Below are 16409 nucleotides of genomic sequence, written 5' to 3' on the forward strand. Positions count from 1 at the left end.
ATCTCCTTTACCAGTCGGTCCATCTCTGCCCTGTCCACCCTCGATATGGGCCCGTATCGAGATCAGCTCCCCTCTGACCACCACCTTCAGTGCTTCCCAGACCACCGCTGCTGAAATTTCCCCCGTGTCGTTGACCTGCAGGAAGTTCTGAATACATTTCCTCAGCCATTCGCACACCCCTTCGTCAGCCAAAAGTCCCATATCTAACCCCTGTGCGGGCACTGGTTACTGTCTTTATTAACCTGCAGGTCAACCCAGTGCGGAGCATGGTCTGAGATTGTGATCACCGAGTACCCCGTGTGCATCCCCCAACAGTGCAAATGAAAACCTTAACTCACTCAGCTCTACCGCTGGTCCCAAATCAATGTAAAAGGCATTACAAACAGCTTCCACAAAACAAGAAACTTTTTTTTTAAAAGAACAGAAAAACAAAACAAGAACGTTCAAAAGTTCTCAGTCCACCACCAGTCCTTTCCTTTTCGCGAAGTCCAGCGCATCCTCAGGCGACTCAAAATAAAAGTGCTGTTCCTCGTGCATGACCCAGAGACAGGCCGGATACAACAGTCTGAACTTCACCTTTTTCTTACAAAGGATCGACCTAATCTGGTTGAAGCCTGGACTTCCCCTGGCCACCTCCACTCACAGGTCTTGGCAGACCCGCAGGATACTGTTGTCCCACTTACAGCTCCGTGTCTGCTTGGCCCATTGTAGAATGCGCTTCTTATCCAAGTACCTGTGGAATCTCACCACCATTGCCCTCGGGGGGTCTCCCGTTCGCGGCTACCTCGCGAGTACTCTGTGAGCCCTATTCACCTCCAGGGGTCGGGAGAATGCCCCATCTCCCAGCAGCTTCTCAAACATGGCCGCTAGATATGCCCCAGCGTCCGCTCCTTCAGACCCCTCCATGCCCCACCGTCCACTCCTTCGGACCCCTCCAGGAGCCCAACGATTCTCAAGTTCTGACGGCGGACCTATTCTCTAGGTACTCTACCTTCTCCAGGAGCTTCTTCTGCTGGTCTCTCAGCATCCCCACCTCCAACTCCACCGCAGTTTGATGTTCCTCCTGCTCAGCCAGCGCCTTCTCCACCTTCTGGATCGCCTGATCTTGGGCGTCCAATCTAAGCTCCAGCCGCTCAATCGACTCTTTTATTGGGTCCAAGCAGTCCCGTTTCTGCTTAACAAAGCCTTCCTGAATAACTGGCATCAGCTGCTCCGTTGACCGCATTGGTCGACAAACCAGAGGTCCAGTCCTCCGCCATGCTGTCTCCCGCTGCAGCTTCAGCCCAAGCCTTCTCTGTCTTTCTGTTTCTGCCTTTACGAGCACTTCTAGTCCTCCCCATGCACCGATGTGGGAATTCAGTATTACAATTCAAGTCCGGTAGAAAATCGGGGAGAAAGGCCCAAAAGTCTGGCCAGAGCGGGAGCCACCAAATGTGCGACTTACTCCTTCATAGCCGCCACTGGAAACTCGGCATAGACTATTTTCTAATTGGGGAGATGCTGAGGAAATCAGAAGCACTAAGGGACTTGGGTGTCCTTGTTCAAGATTCTCTTCAGGTAAATGTGCAGGTTCAGTCGGCGGTTAGGGAGGCAAATGAAATCTTAGCATCCATGTCATGAGGGGTAGAATACAAGACCAAGGATGTACTTCTGAGGCTGCATAAGGCTCTGGTCAGACCCCATTTGGAGTATTGTGAGCAGTTTTGGGCTCCGTATCTAAGGGAGGATGTGCTGGCTTTGGAAAGGGTCCAGAGGAGGTTCACAAGAATGATCCCTGGAATGAAGAGCTTGTCATTTGAGGAGCGGTTGAGGACTCTGGATCTGTACTCAAAGTTTAGAATGATGAGGAGGAACGTAGTGAAACTTACAGTTTACTGCGAAGCCTGACATAATGAGGATATATCCACTTGTAGGATAAACTAGACCCAGAGGACACCATCTCAGACTAAAGGGACGATCCTTTAAAACAGAGATGAGGAGGAATTTCTTCAGCCAGAGGGTGGTGAATCTGTGGAACTCTTTGCCGCAGAAGGCTGTGGACGCCAAATCACTGAGCGTCTTTAAGACAGAGATAGATAGATTCTTGATTAATAAGGGGGTCAGGGGTTAAGGGGAGAAGGCAGGAGAATGGGAATGAGAAAAATATCAGCCATGATTGAATGGCGGAGCAGACTCGATGGGCTGAGTGGCCTATTTCTGCATCTATGCCTTATGGTCTTATGGACAGTGCCGTTGGAGAAGGTTTAAAGTAATTTGGCAGGGTGGTGAGAACCAAGATGTAACAGTAGGAAGGAGAAAGGTGGCGCACAAATGATTGGGAGAGACATGTAGCACTAGAATAAGAAATAAGATATCAGGTGGGGTCAGAATAAGAGGAAATACAAGATCTAATTCAGGTTTGCAGTGCATGTGTGTAAATGCACAAAACGTGGTGAATACGTTTGGTGAGCTGCAGGGACAGGTAACCATATGGGAATATGAAGTGATAATGGAATCCTGAATCAGCTCCGGACACCTTCCACCACTGTTCCCCAAAGGAAGAAACGTGTGAAGAGACGCATAAAAAAGAAGTAGGACTGGGTACTATGAAGCTTTTAACAAAGATGGGGAAGGATGAAAGGAGGAGGGTTTGCAGTAATGGTTGAGAAAATTACATTGCTGGAGAGAGAGGTTGTCCTGAAGAAATAAAGGGTCAGAATCTGTTTAGAATCATAGAATTTACAGTACAGAAGTGCCATTCAGCCCATCGAGTCTGCACCTGCCGTTGGAAAGAGCACCCTACCTAAGCCCACACCTCCACCCTATCCCGGAAACCCCACCTACCCTTTTTGGACACTTACGGGCAATTTATCACGGCCAATCCACCTATCCCACGCATCTTTGGACTGTGGGAGGAAACCGGAGCACCCGGAGGAAACCCAGGCAGACACGGGGAGAACGTGCAGACTCCGTACAGTTTGCAGCCTCGGGTGACTGGCTGAGCGGAGTCTGCATGTTCTCCCCGTGTCTGCGTGGCTTTCCTCCAAGTGCTCTGGTTTCCTCCCACAGTCCAAAGATGTGTAGGTTAGGTGGATTGGCCATGCTAAATTGCTCTTGAGAGTCCAAAGGTTAGATCTGTCACTTCTCAATTGTGAACCCTGGTTGGAGATGCAACTGAAGACATCTCCTATTCCTCTCTCTATTGATGCTGCCAGACCTGCTGAGATTTTCCAGCACTTTGCTTTCTTCGTATCTCCTCTAATCTTCACCAATCACCTTGAATCTGTTTCCTCTGATTACTGACCTCTGGAAACATTCATCCTTCCTTACACCATTCCTTGACCAAATCCATGTTGATTTTTCATTTATTCACCGATATAATCTTCCAAGCGCTAATTAATTTTGTCCCAGATTATTGTTTTCTTCTCAATGATGTTGGGCTGCACCGTGTTTGCTCGGTGTATCCCTTTCTGAGCAGTCATTTGCATTTTCCTGTCCCCTTTGGCAGCATTGCCATGTCTCAGGAGGGTTGGCAGGTTGTGACCAGGTCCTCTGCAATTTCCATCTTTACTCCGCTCAATAGCCGAGTTGCACCCGACAAGTATCATTATTTTTATCTTATCCAACATCACCACTGCCTCCTCCTTCACTCTGACATTGGCAGCAGTGAAGACCGAAGCAGTATTCTCATTTAATACCTCACCAAAATCTGCTTCCAAGAAGTTCTTTTTGGTCCCTATTCAACTCAGAGAGTGGTCAGGGTGTGGAATGGACTGCCTGCTGTGATAGTGGAGTCGGACACTAGGAACTTTCAAGCGGTTATTGGATAGGCACATGGAGCACACCAGAATGACAGGAAGTGGGATAGCTTGATCTTGGTTTCGGACAATGCTCGGCACAACATCGAGGGCCGAAGGGCCTGTTCTATGCTGTACTGTTCTATGTGGGCTTATTTGGTTCCAGGGATAAAGTGGGAGAGTGGGCCTAGATAGGGTGCTGTCCTGGAGAGTTGGTGCAGATTCGATGGACCAAATGGCCCCCTTCTGCACTGTGGGGTTTCTATGATTCATCAAGCAACACCTTAATAGTCATACTGGTAGAATCATTGTTTTCAGACTTCCAGTTATAGCATGTAGGAGGGGGTCATGCACTAGGTAGCTCCTGCCCGTGTACTTGTTTTTTGGCCCTTTTTGCCCAGTTTCCAGTGTTTTTTGGCAGGGAAATCTACCCATTTGAAAGTAGAAGGAGCCTTCTGTTGAAGAATGTCAAAATATGCTAGGAGGGGTTACGGAGATAGGGTGGGGCTCTTTCAGAGGGTTGGTGCAGACTTGATGGGCCGAATGGCCTCCTTCTTCACTGTCGGGAGTCTCTGATGATAACCCTATTTGTGTGACCCTGCCCCAATACAGGAAGTAGCTGCAAACACAGTTGGATTGTTGTCTGTAGGGAAGGTGGTGACCAGTTAATAATCTTTAAATCTTTAATTATTGTCACAAGTAGGTTTACATTAACACTGCAATGAAGTTACTATGAAAATCCCCCTAGTCGCCACATTCCGGCGCCTGTTCGGGTACACAGAGGGAGAATTCAGAATGTCCAATTGGTTACTGGCCAGGATGTTTGCGGTAAGGCTGGAGCCCTGTCTCCCTGAGGTGATTGCGGAGGATCAGACAGGCTTTGATAAGGGTCGCCAATTATCAGCCAACACCCAGTGGCTGTTGAATGTTTTCAATCCCTGTCCATTGGGCCCAAGCTGGAGGTGATTGATAGGGTGGAGTGGAGTTACCTTTGTGAAGTTTTGGAGAGATACGGTCTAGGGTCAAAATTGATTTTGTGGTAGCGGTTATTGTATAGGACCCCCTCGGCTAGTGTTTAGACCAACACTCTGTGCTTGGGGTACTTCCAATGGAAAAGGGGGACAGAACAGGGGTGTCTGATGTGTTCCGCCACCCCCCCCCCCCCCCCCCCCCCCCTTCTATTTGCGTTAGCGATTGAACCTGTAGCTATTGCTTTCAGGACTTTGGGTGAGTGGAAGGGGATAAAGAGGGGAAGGTGGAACATTGGGTGTCCCTATAGGCTGATGATTTGCTACTTTATATTAAGGACCCAGTCGCCACTATGGGTAAAATAATGGAGCTATTGAAGAGCTTTGGTTCTTTCTCGGGATACATGTTAAATCTGGAAAAGACCAAGTATTTTCCGGTTAATCTCCCGGGAAGGGGAGCCAGCTTGGGCGTGTTGCCTTTTCACTTGGCCAGCTCTAGTTCAGGTATCTAGGAGTCCGGGTGGCCCACGATTGGGCTCAGCTTCATAAATTGAACTATGCAAGGCTGGTGAGTAAGGTTCAGTCCGATTTGCAGAAGTGGGATAACCTTCCCCTGTCCTTGACGTGGGGAGGGTCCAGTCTATTAAAATGAATATTCTCCCAAGGCTTTTGTTTCCTTCTCAATGTCTTTATGTTTTTTCCTTAAACTTTTTTTGTGAGAGTTAGTATGTTGATCTAATCCTTTATATGGACAGATAAAACCCCAAGGACCTGCGGGCAGTTCTTCAAAGGGACAGACAGTCGGGGGACCTGGCATTGCCGAATTTTCTTTTTTATTAACTGGCAGCCAATGCTGAGAAGGTGCTGGGGTGGGTGCAAGGTTCTGGGGTGGTGCAATGACCCGGATTCCATATGGGGACAGGTAGAGGTGAAGTTGTGTCGGGGATCTCCTCTGGGTATACTGATGAGGGCCTCGCTTCCGTTTCCTCCGGGAGGTATTCCTCAAACCCGTCGGTAGTGTCCACTTTAAGGGTATGGAGACAAGGTGATGGATCCTATTTGTACCAGTCACCAATTTGAGCTGTTGAGACTCAACACCCGGTTTGGGGTGTGGGGTGGGAGGGGCTGGAGAGATTTGGGGATTGTGGAAGGACGGTTTGCCATCTCGGAGTAATTGTCAGCAAAGTTTAGGCTTTTGGGGCCCAATGCATTCAGGTGCCTCCAAAGAAGAAAGAAAATTACAGCACAGGAACAGGCCCTCCGGCCCTCCCAGCCTACGCCGATCCAGATCCTTTATCTGAACCTGTTGCCTATTTTCCAAGGTCTACTTCTCTCTGTTCCCCACCCGTTCATATATCTGTCCAGATGCATCTTAAATGATGCTATCGTACCCGCCTCTACCACCTCCACTGGCAAAGCATTCCAGGCACCCACCACCCTCTGCGTAAAAAAACTTTCTACGCACATCTCCCTTAAACTTCTCCCCTCTCACCTTGAAATCGTGACCCCTTGTAATTGACACCCCCACTCTTGGAAAAAGCTTGTTGCTATCCACCCTGTCCATACCTCTCATAATTTTGTAGACCTCAATCAGGTCTCCCCTCAACCTCCGTCTTTCCAATGAAAACAATCCTAATCTACTCAACCTTTCTTCATAGCTAGCACCCTCCATACCAGGCAACATCCTGGTGAACCTCCTCTGCACCCTCTCTAAAACATCCACATCCTTCTGGTAATGTGGCGACCAGAACTGCACGCAGTGTTCCAAATGTGGCCAAACCAAAGTCCGATACAACTGTAACATGACCTGCCGACTCTTGTACTCAATACCCCGTCCAATGAAGGCAAGCATGCTGTATGCCTTCTTGACCACTCTATCGACCTGCGTTGCCACCTTCAGGGGACAATGGACCTGAACTCCCAGATCTCTCTGTACATCAATTTTCCCCAGGACTCTTCCATTGACCATATAGTCTGCTCTTGAGTTAGATCTTCCAAAATGCATCACCTCGCATTTGCCTGGATTGAACTCCATCTGCCATTTCTCTGCCCAACTCTCCAATCTATCTATATTTTGCTGTATTCTGACAGTCTGCCTCGCTATCTGCAACTCCACCAATCTTAGTATCATCTGCAAACTTGCTTATCAGACCACTTATACCTTCGTCCAGATCATTTATGTGTATCACAAACAACAGTGGTCCGAGCACGGATCCCTGTGGAACACCACTAGTCACCTTTCTCCATTTTTAGCCAGTCCCTTCCACCACTGCTCTCTGTCTCCTGTTGCCCAGCCAGTTCTTTATCCATTTAGCTAGTACACCCTGAACCCCATACGACTTCACTTTTTCCATCAACCTGCCATGGGAAACTTTATCAAATGCTTTACTGAAGTCCATGTATATGACATCTACAGCCCTTCCCTCATCAATTAACTTTGTCACTTCCTCAAAGAATTCTATTAGGTTTGTAAGACATGACCTTCCCTGCACAAAACCATGCTGCCTATCACTGATAAGTCTATTTTCTTCCAGATGTGAATAGATCCTATCCCTCAGTATCTTCTCCAACAGTTTGCCTACCACTGACGTCAAGCTCACAGGTCTATAATTCCCTGGATTATCCCTGCTACCCTTCTTAAACAAAGGGACAACATTAGCAATTCTCCAGTCCTTCGGGACCTCACCCGTGGTCAAGGATGCTGCAAAGATATCTGTTAAGGCCCCAGCTATTTCGTCCCTCGCTTCCCTCAGTAACCTGGGATAGATCCCATCCGGTCCTGGGGACTTGTCCACCTTAATGTCTTTTAGAATACCCAAAACCTCCCCCTTATTGCGACATGATCTAGACCAGTGCATCTCAAACTATCTGATGTGGCGTACCGGCAGTTTTTTTTTTCAATGTGCCAGGGACCGGTGAGCGAAACAAGCCAATCCAGGATTACTGTCTCTTTCTTTTCTGGAAACACTCCAAGTACCGGCAGACGATGGCTCGCGTACCGGCACCGGTACGCGTACCACACTTTGAGAAGCACTGCTCTAGAGTATTTAAACATCCATCCCTAGCCTCAACATCCATCATATCCCTCTCCTTGGTGAATGCCGATGCAAAGTACTCATTTAGAAGCTCACTCATTTCCTCTGAGTCCACGCATAAATTCCCTCTTTTGTCTTTGAGTGGGCCAATCCTTTCTCTAGTTACCCTCTTGCTCCTTATATACAAATAAAAGGCTTTGGGATTTTCCTTAACCCTGTTAGCCAAAGATATCTCATGACCCCTTTTAGCCCTCTTTATTGCGCGTTTGAGATTTGTCCTACTTTCCCGATATTCCTCCAAAGCTTCATCAGTTTTGAGTCACCTCGATCTTATGTGTGCTTCCTTTTTCATCTTAGCTAGTCTCACAATTCCACCCTTCATCCATGGTTCCCTAATCTTGCCATTTCTATCTCTCATTTTCACAGGAACATGTCTGTCCTGCACTCTAATCAACCTTTCCTTAAAAGACTCCCACATTTCAAATGTGGATTTACCCTTAAACAGCTGCTCCCAATCCACATTCCCTAGCTCCTGCCGAATTTTGTTATAGTTGACTTTTCCCCAATTTAGCACTCTTCCTTTAGGACCACTCTCGTCTTTGTCCATGAGTATTCTAAAACTTACGGAATTGTGATCGCTATTCCCAAAGTAATCACCGACTGAAACTTCAACCATCTGGCCGGGATCATTCCCCAATATCAGGTCTAGTATGGCCCCTTCCCGAGTTGGACTATTTACATACTGCTCTAAAAAAAACTCTCCTGGATGCTCCTTACAAATTCTGCTCCATCTACGCCTCCAACACTACACGAATCCCTTTCAATGTTGGGGAAGTTAAAATCTCCCATCACAACCACCCTATTGCTCCTACATTGTTCTATAATCTGTGGACATATTTGTACCTCTACTTCACGCTCACTTTTGGGAGGCCTATAGTAAAGTCCCAACAATGTTACTGCACCCTTCCTATTTCTCAGCTCCACCCATATTGCCTCAGTGCTCGAATCCTCCATCGTGCCCTCCTTAATCGCAGCTGTGATATCATCTCTGACCAGTAATGCAACTCCTCCACCCCTTTTACCTCCCTCTCTATCCCTCCTGAAGCATCTATACCCTGGGATATTTAGTTGCCAGTCTTGCCCTTCCCTCAACCAAGTCTCAGTAATACCAATAACATCATATTCCCAGGTACTAATCCAAGCCCTAAATTCATCTGCCTTACCTGCTACACTTCTCGCATTAAAACAAATGCACCTCAGACCACCTGTCCCTTTGCGATCATCATCTCTTCCCTGTCTACTCTGCCCCTTAATCACATTGAGTTTATTATCCAGTACCTTACTGGCTTTAGTTGCTGCCTCTTTACTGACCTCTAACTTCCTAATCTGGTTCCCATCCCCCTGCCACATTAGTTTAAAACCTCCCCAACAGCGTTAGCAAAAGCACCCCCGAGGACATTGGTTCCAGTCCTGCCCAGGTGTAGACCATCCGATTTGTAATGGTCCCACCACCCCCAGAACTGGTTCCAATGTCCCAAAAATCTGAACCCCTCCCTCCTGCACTTACTCTCAAGCCACGTATTCATTCTGACTATTCTTAAATTTCTACTCTGACTGTCCCGTGGCACTGGTAGCAATCCGGAGATTACTACCTTTGAGGTCCTACTTTTTAACTTATCTCCTAACTCCCTAAATTCAGACTGTAGGACCTCATCCCATTTTTTACCTATATTGTTGGTGCCTATATGCACCACGATAATTGGCTGTTCACCCTCCCCCTTCAGTATGTCCTACAGCCGATCTGAGACATTCCTGACCCGAGCACCCGGGAGGCAACATACCATTCGGGAGTCTCTTTTTCGACCACAGAAATGCCTGTCTACTCCCCTTGCGATTGAATCCCCTATGACTATAGCCCTGCCAGTCTTTTTCCCACCCTTCTGTACAGCAGAGTCAGCCACGGTGCCATGAACCTGGCTGCTGCTGCCTTCCCCTGGTGAGTCATCTCCCTCAACAGCATCCAAAACGGTATACCTGTTTTGGAGGGAGATGACCGCAGGGGACACCTGCACTGCCTTCTTGCTCTTTCTCTGCCTTTTGGTCACCCATTCCCTGTCTCCCTCACCAATCCTAATCTGCGGTGTGACCAACTCACTGAATGTGCTATCCACGACCTCCTCAGCATCGCGGATACTCCAAAGTGAGTCCATCCGCAGCTCCAGAGCCATCATGCGGTCGAACAGGAGCTGCAGCTGGACACACTTCCCGCACATGAAGAAGTCAGGGGCATCGGCCGCATCCCTGAACTCTCACATTGAGCACGAGGAGGATAACACGGGTCTGGGATCTCCTGCCATTTTCACACTTTACCTTAACCTTACCTTAAGTAGGAGGATTGGCCACACTAAATTACCCCTTAATTGGAAAGAAAAATAATTGGCTGCTGTAAATTATTTTTAAAATTCCAGTCACACCGCCAATGTCTCTGATGGAGAGGATCCTTTCGCTGACGGAGTTGGAGGGTAGCACATCTGGCATTTACAGACAGATTCTGTCAGAGAATTCCAACCCAGTGGATGAGGTGAAGTGTGAGAGGTAGTTACGACCTATAGTGGATGATGAGGTGTGGAATGAGGCCCTTCGTAGGGTGATGTCCACGTCATCATGTGTGCAGCTTGGTCTGATCCAGCATAAGGTAGTGTGTAGGATACACTTGCCCAAAGCTCAGGTGAGTGGCTTCTTTCCAGAGGTAGAGGTCAGGTGCGAACGGTGTTCCATGGGGTCGGCCAACCGCGCACACATGTTTGATTTGATTTATTATTGTCACATGTATTAGTATACAGTGAAAAGTATTGTTTCTTGCATGCTGCACAAACAATGCATACCGTACATAGGGAAGGAAGGAGAGACTGCAGAATACAATGTTACAGTTATAACAAGGTTTAGAGAAAAGATCAACTTAATACGAGGTAGGTCCATTCAAAAGTCTGATGGCAGTAGGGAAGAAACTGTTCTTGAGTCGGTTGGTACGTGACCTCAAACTTTGGTATATTTTTCCTGACGGAAGGAGGTGGAAGAGAGTATGTCCGGGGTGCGTGGGGTCCTTAATTATACTGGCTGCCTTTCTGACGCAGCAGGAATTGTAGACAGAGTCAATGGATGAGAGGCTGGTTTGTGTGATGGACTGAGCTACATTCACAAACTTTTGTAGTTTCCTGCAGTCTTGGGTAGAGCAGGATCCATACCAAGCTGTGATACAACCAGAAAGAATGCTTTCTCTGGTGCATCTGTAGAAGTTGGTGAGGGTTGTAGCTGACATGCCAAATTTCCTTAGTCTTCTGAGAATGTAGAGTCCTTGGTGGGCTTTCTTAACTATAGTGTCAGCCTGGGGGGACCAGGACAGGCTGTTGGTGATCTGTACACCTAAAAACTTGAAGCTCTCGACCCTTTCTACTTCGTTCCCATTGATGTAGACAGGGGCATGTTCTGGTCTTGTCGCAAACTGGTAAGATTTTCCCTTAGAATCGTGTTGGTGATTCTGAACATTCATCTGTAGCCTTGCCCTCTGGTGGCTATTTTGGGGGCATCGAACTTGCTGGGGCTGCAAACGAGGGTGAGGGAAGATGTCCCTGGCTTTGCCTCGTTGATTGCCCAGAGGCGCGTTCTGCTGGGGTGGGGTCTTCTACTCCGCTCAGCACCTCAGTCTGGCTGGGTGACCTAATGGAATTCTTGTATCTGGAGAAAGTCAAGTACACCGTTTGGGGGTGGGTCGAGGGATTCTCCCGGACATGGCAGCCATTCATTCCCTACTTTAAGGAATTAGTCACCGTCAGTGGCTGGGGGGGATGATTTGGGTTTTGGGTTTTTATCTCTTTTTGTGGATGAGGTGTGTACGTTGGTTCGGTTTTTATTATGTTAGTTTTGTGTAACATCTGCTGTGGGTAATGTGGGCATGGTTATAAAATTTATTGTAAATAGAAAATCTTTAATACATTTTTTTTTAAAAAGAAGAATCGTTGCTTTCACCCTACCAACCTTTCACCCTGCCAACCTTTCACCCTACCAACCTTTCACCCTGCCAACCTTTCACCCTACCAACCTTTCACCCTGCCAACCTTTCACCCTGCCAACCTTGGGTATGTCCTGTCTCACCAATACATTGATATAGAATGGGAAGGGGGTGGTTCTGGGAATCCTTAGCATTGACTCTGGATGTTTCATGGCATTGGGTCATATGTGGGCAAGTACACCCCCCACTGATTGAATCACGTGGGCATCGCCCCCCCCCCCCCCCCCCCCCCCCCCCCCCCACCACCCCCACCCCCAACCTCTCAATGCTGGGCCCCTTGATCAGGGGACTGAGTGCCTTTGACTGAGGGCTACCCTTTGGGAGCCTGCAAACATACCCACATGGGTTGCTTTCCATGCTCCCAAATATTGAGCCCCAACTCGCTGGGAAAATGGGAAGGCCATCCATGGGCTCTCCTCCCATGGACTTAATTGGAGTGGAGACAGGAAGGCAGCAGGATCCCTACCCATCACCATCCGAGCTGATTAAATGTCCCCTGCCGCCACCGGGAATTCCACCCTCAGTGTCCCAAAACTCTGCTGAAGACCAGTCATGTACTTTTTCCTTCATGTTTGTGGTCAGTTACCTCACCAACAGTATGCCTGGAGTAGAGAGATTTCCCATCAGCTTCAAAACTCAATTCTCAGGGAATTACTTCCGTCACATAGTGCTCGGAATCCACTACGCTGGACGATTTGGAACGTTGGGTATGAGTCGGCGTGAGGACCTGATGTTCAAACCCACAGTGTGCAGGACTTTAATTGACCTCATCTTAGAGTTTGAGAGTTCCTACAGAAAGTGCTGGCACACACTGAAGAAAGTCAAGATTGGACAGTACGTGTCCCATGACCCCCACAGTGTGGAGCAGATCGAGTGGAAGCATTCAGTCCTTGACATAGAGAAGCTGAGCCCTGAGGAGCTGAGGAAAGAACTGGAGAGGCACACCCGGGACATGCGGCTAAAGGTAAGGGAATGGGAATGGCTGAGAATCATAGAACATAGAACATAGAACAGTACAGCACAGAACAGGCCCTTCGGCCCTCAATGTTGTGCCGAGCCATGATCACCCTACTCAAACCCACGTATCCACCCTATACCCGTAACCCAACAACCCCCCCCTTAACCTTACTTTAATTAGGACACTACGGGCAATTTAGCAGGGCCAATCCACCTAACCCGCATATCTTTGGACTGTGGGAGGAAACCGGAGCACCCGAACAATCCTTGTGAGAAGCAGAGTAAACTCCTTCGGGCTGTTGGAGAGCAGCATTGTAAGGAACTAGTGGATCCCCAGCCTTCAGGTGGTCAGGGGATACTGCACAAGTCTGGAGAAGCTGATTTAATATTAACGGGGAGAGAATAAGATGTGAAATACTGTACAGCACTTTGTTGATTTGGTTTCACAGGGGGAGATGGTTCTCCTTGCTGGGCATGCTGAGTGGAAGGAGAAGTCTAGTGGCAAATAGCATCCCCAAATTGCCTCAATCGCGCTGAGACCTCACTTTGGGGAGGGAGATGAACCTGAGAGAGAGAGAGAGAGAGAGAAGGTGCCTGTACCTGCTTGAAAGCAGGAGGTGGGTGGGAGGAGGAGGAATAAAAGTAAATATCACGTATTACTGCCAGACTTCACAATAGCTTGACATCCCTTCTTCAGCCTGGAAAATCAATGACATCTTGGTTTTTCCCTGCCTAATTGCTGCAGGTTGTGAAGGGAGCAGCCATGCCGTCATCCCCTACCCGTGAGAGGAAGAAGGATTCATCATCACCCCATCGCGGTCAGTCCAGTCCACATCGCAGGAACGGCCGCAGTGACAGACGGTAAGAGCCCTCAATAGGCTAGCTGCAGGGGAACAGGCTTGTCCAATTAATCTCTCCATTAAATACAAGCTGCAATAGCCTCTCAATCTGTCTGTTAGACCTATGTGTCCTCCACAATTTAATGATGCGTCCCTGTGCTCCTAATCAAACACACGCTGTGCCTTGGTATCCTGGGTCACTCATACTGAGGGGAGAATGTTTTGTTTCCATGGCGATTCTCTTTTTTTCACAAATTGCTCATGTATCTATTCGCCGTTCACAACTCTACACCGTTGCCTGGTATGGAGGGTGCTAGCTATGAAGAAAGGTTGAGTAGATTAGGATTGTTTTCGTTGGAAAGACGGAGGTTGAGGGGGGAGCTGATTGAGGTCTACAAAATTATGAGAGGTATGGACAGGGTGGATAGCAACAAGCTTTTTCCAGGATTGGGGGTGTCAATTACAAGGGGTCACGATTTCAAAGTGAGAGGGGGAAAGTTTAAGGGAGATGTGCGTGGAAAGTTTTTTACGCAGAGGGTGGTGGGTGCCTGGATCTCTTTGCTAGCGGAGGTGGTGGGGCGGGCACAATAGCATCATTTAAGATGCATCTAGACAGATATATGAACGGGCGGGGAACAGAGGGATGTAGACCTTGGAAAATAGGAGACAGGTTTAGATAAAGGATCTGGATCGGCGCAGGCTGGGAGGGCCGAAGGGCCTGTTCCTGTGCTGTAATTTTCTTTGTTCTTTCTTCTTTGTTTGACTGTTACTCCAGCATCATACAGGATCTAGATAGAATTGCGATAGCGAAGAGCAAAAAGTATTTGCACAACTTTCAGCTTGGCACAAATGTGATAACCAATTGCCAGCTGATCAAATGTGCTTTTTCTGAACAAGATAGACAGATGGTCAACACCACCAACAGAAACCTCATCAGATGGGAACAGGGAGTTGAGGTCACAAGGGAAGGGTCAAGAATTGGTTATGACTGCGAGATATGATTGTATTTTGAGTAAATCTTCACTGCCCGGTTCAACAGCCAGAATTGCAAGATTGCTTCAATGCCAGTCACTGTCAATTAATCTTTCAAAGGCACAACCGTACATCCAGTGTGACAACAATCTCCAAATTCAGTACTGACGTGAGGAGCTAGTTGGCTTAACACTAGAACTCCTTGACAGCTTTTCTCTTTCTCTTTTGTAAAAAATGTGATGGTTATTTTAATAAGGACACGGGGAGCCTGCACCGAGTAAAATAAGGAATATTGATTTATTTACAATTACGGTATACACACTACCCGATAGATCCCAACCGGTCTCTTCCGTGCCTTACTGGCCGAGCGTTGATACATTTCTGAATGGAGTTCCCTGCCCCTCAGCGAGGGAGCTCATACTCCATGGGGGAGATAATCATTCCCACCCCTTAAGTTCCGTGTGGAATATTACATTCCTTCCACCCCAAAGCCTGATGACAGCCTCGTTGTCCGATGAGGAGGGGCAGTGGGAGGGCTTTGGACTCCCTTTTTGGTTCCGGTAACTCATGCAGCTGGTGTGCCGCCGGATCAGTCGCCTATACCTCGCAGGGGATCGTCGTCTGCAGCAGGAACGCCGCAGTGAACGATTGGCTGGAGGTGGCTGGTTTAGCACAGGGCTAAAGTGCTGGCTTTTAAAGCAGACCAAAGCAGGCCAGCAGCACGGTTCAATTCCCGTTCCAGCCTCCCCGAACAGGCGGCGGAATGTTGTGACCAGGGGCTTTTCACAGTAACTTCATTTGAAGCCTACTCGTGACAATAAGCGATTTTCTTTCCATTTTGAACTGTTAAATCAGCATCCGAGACCTCACACGTCTGTGTCTCCATTTCTGAATCTGAAGATACAATGTCAGGCATGCCGGCATCGACACGGACTGGAGGGGTCACAGCAGCTGGTTCAGCAATGGAGCCGGAGGATCCAGGACAGGAATCTTACCAGGAACCTGACCAGGGACTGACTCCACGAGCGAATATGTTCCAAATGCCACCTTATCAATTGTCCCCAGACCTGAACTTAATAAGAGACTGGCCCTGTTTGACAGACGATAAACCCAGAGGGCCAATGCATCGACCCAGACCATCTCCCCGGTGGGGCGAGACCCACACCATCTCCCTGGTGGGGCGAGGCCCACATCATCTCCCTGGTGGGGCGAGACCCAGACCATCTCCCTGGTGGGGCGAGGCCCACACCATCTCCCTGGTGGGGTGAGGCCCACACCATCTCCCTGGAGGGGCGAGGCCCACACCATCTCCCTGGTGGGGCGAGGCCCACACCATCTCCCTGGTGGGGCGAGACCCACACCATCTCCCTGGTGGGGCGAGGCCCACACCATCTCGCTGGGGTGGCGAGGCCCAGACCATCTCGCTGGGGGGCGAGGTCCACACCATCTCCCTGGTGGGGCGAGGCCCACACCATCTCCCTGGTGGGGCGAGACCCAGACCATCTCTCTGGTGGGACATGGCCCAGACCATCTCTCTGGAGGGGCGAGGCCCACACTATCGCGCTGGTGGGGCGAGACCCACACCATCTCCCTGGAGGGGCGAGACCTAGACCATCTCCCTGGTGGGGCGAGGCCCAGACCATTTCCCTGGTGGGGCGAGGCCCACACCATCTCTCTGGTGGGGCGAGGCCCAGACCATCTCCCTGGTGGGGCGAGGCCCACACCATCTCTCTGGTGGGGCGAGGCCCACACTATCGCGCTGGTGGGGCGAGGCCCACACCATCTCCCTGGAG

General features: G+C 49.0%; 1 protein-coding gene across 3 annotated transcripts in view; it reads left to right on the plus strand.

Moving 5' to 3' along the window:
• The window catches only part of vash1 (vasohibin 1), a 75862-nt gene that overhangs the window by 25944 nt on the left and 33509 nt on the right, over positions 1–16409 (plus strand). For all 3 annotated transcript variants that reach the window (XR_005463738.1, XR_005463741.1, XM_038821769.1), the window contains exons 5-6: positions 12431–12812; positions 13551–13666. Coding sequence is in view for 1 of the 3 variants with exons in the window: in XM_038821769.1 (XP_038677697.1) it covers positions 12431–12812; positions 13551–13666 (498 nt within the window). In the remaining 2 variants the exon portion in view is untranslated. The remainder of the gene's footprint in view (positions 1–12430; positions 12813–13550; positions 13667–16409) is intronic.

The sequence above is a fragment of the Scyliorhinus canicula genome, chromosome 2, assembly GCF_902713615.1.
Source record: "Scyliorhinus canicula chromosome 2, sScyCan1.1, whole genome shotgun sequence".
Classification (NCBI taxonomy): Eukaryota; Metazoa; Chordata; class Chondrichthyes; order Carcharhiniformes; family Scyliorhinidae; genus Scyliorhinus; species Scyliorhinus canicula.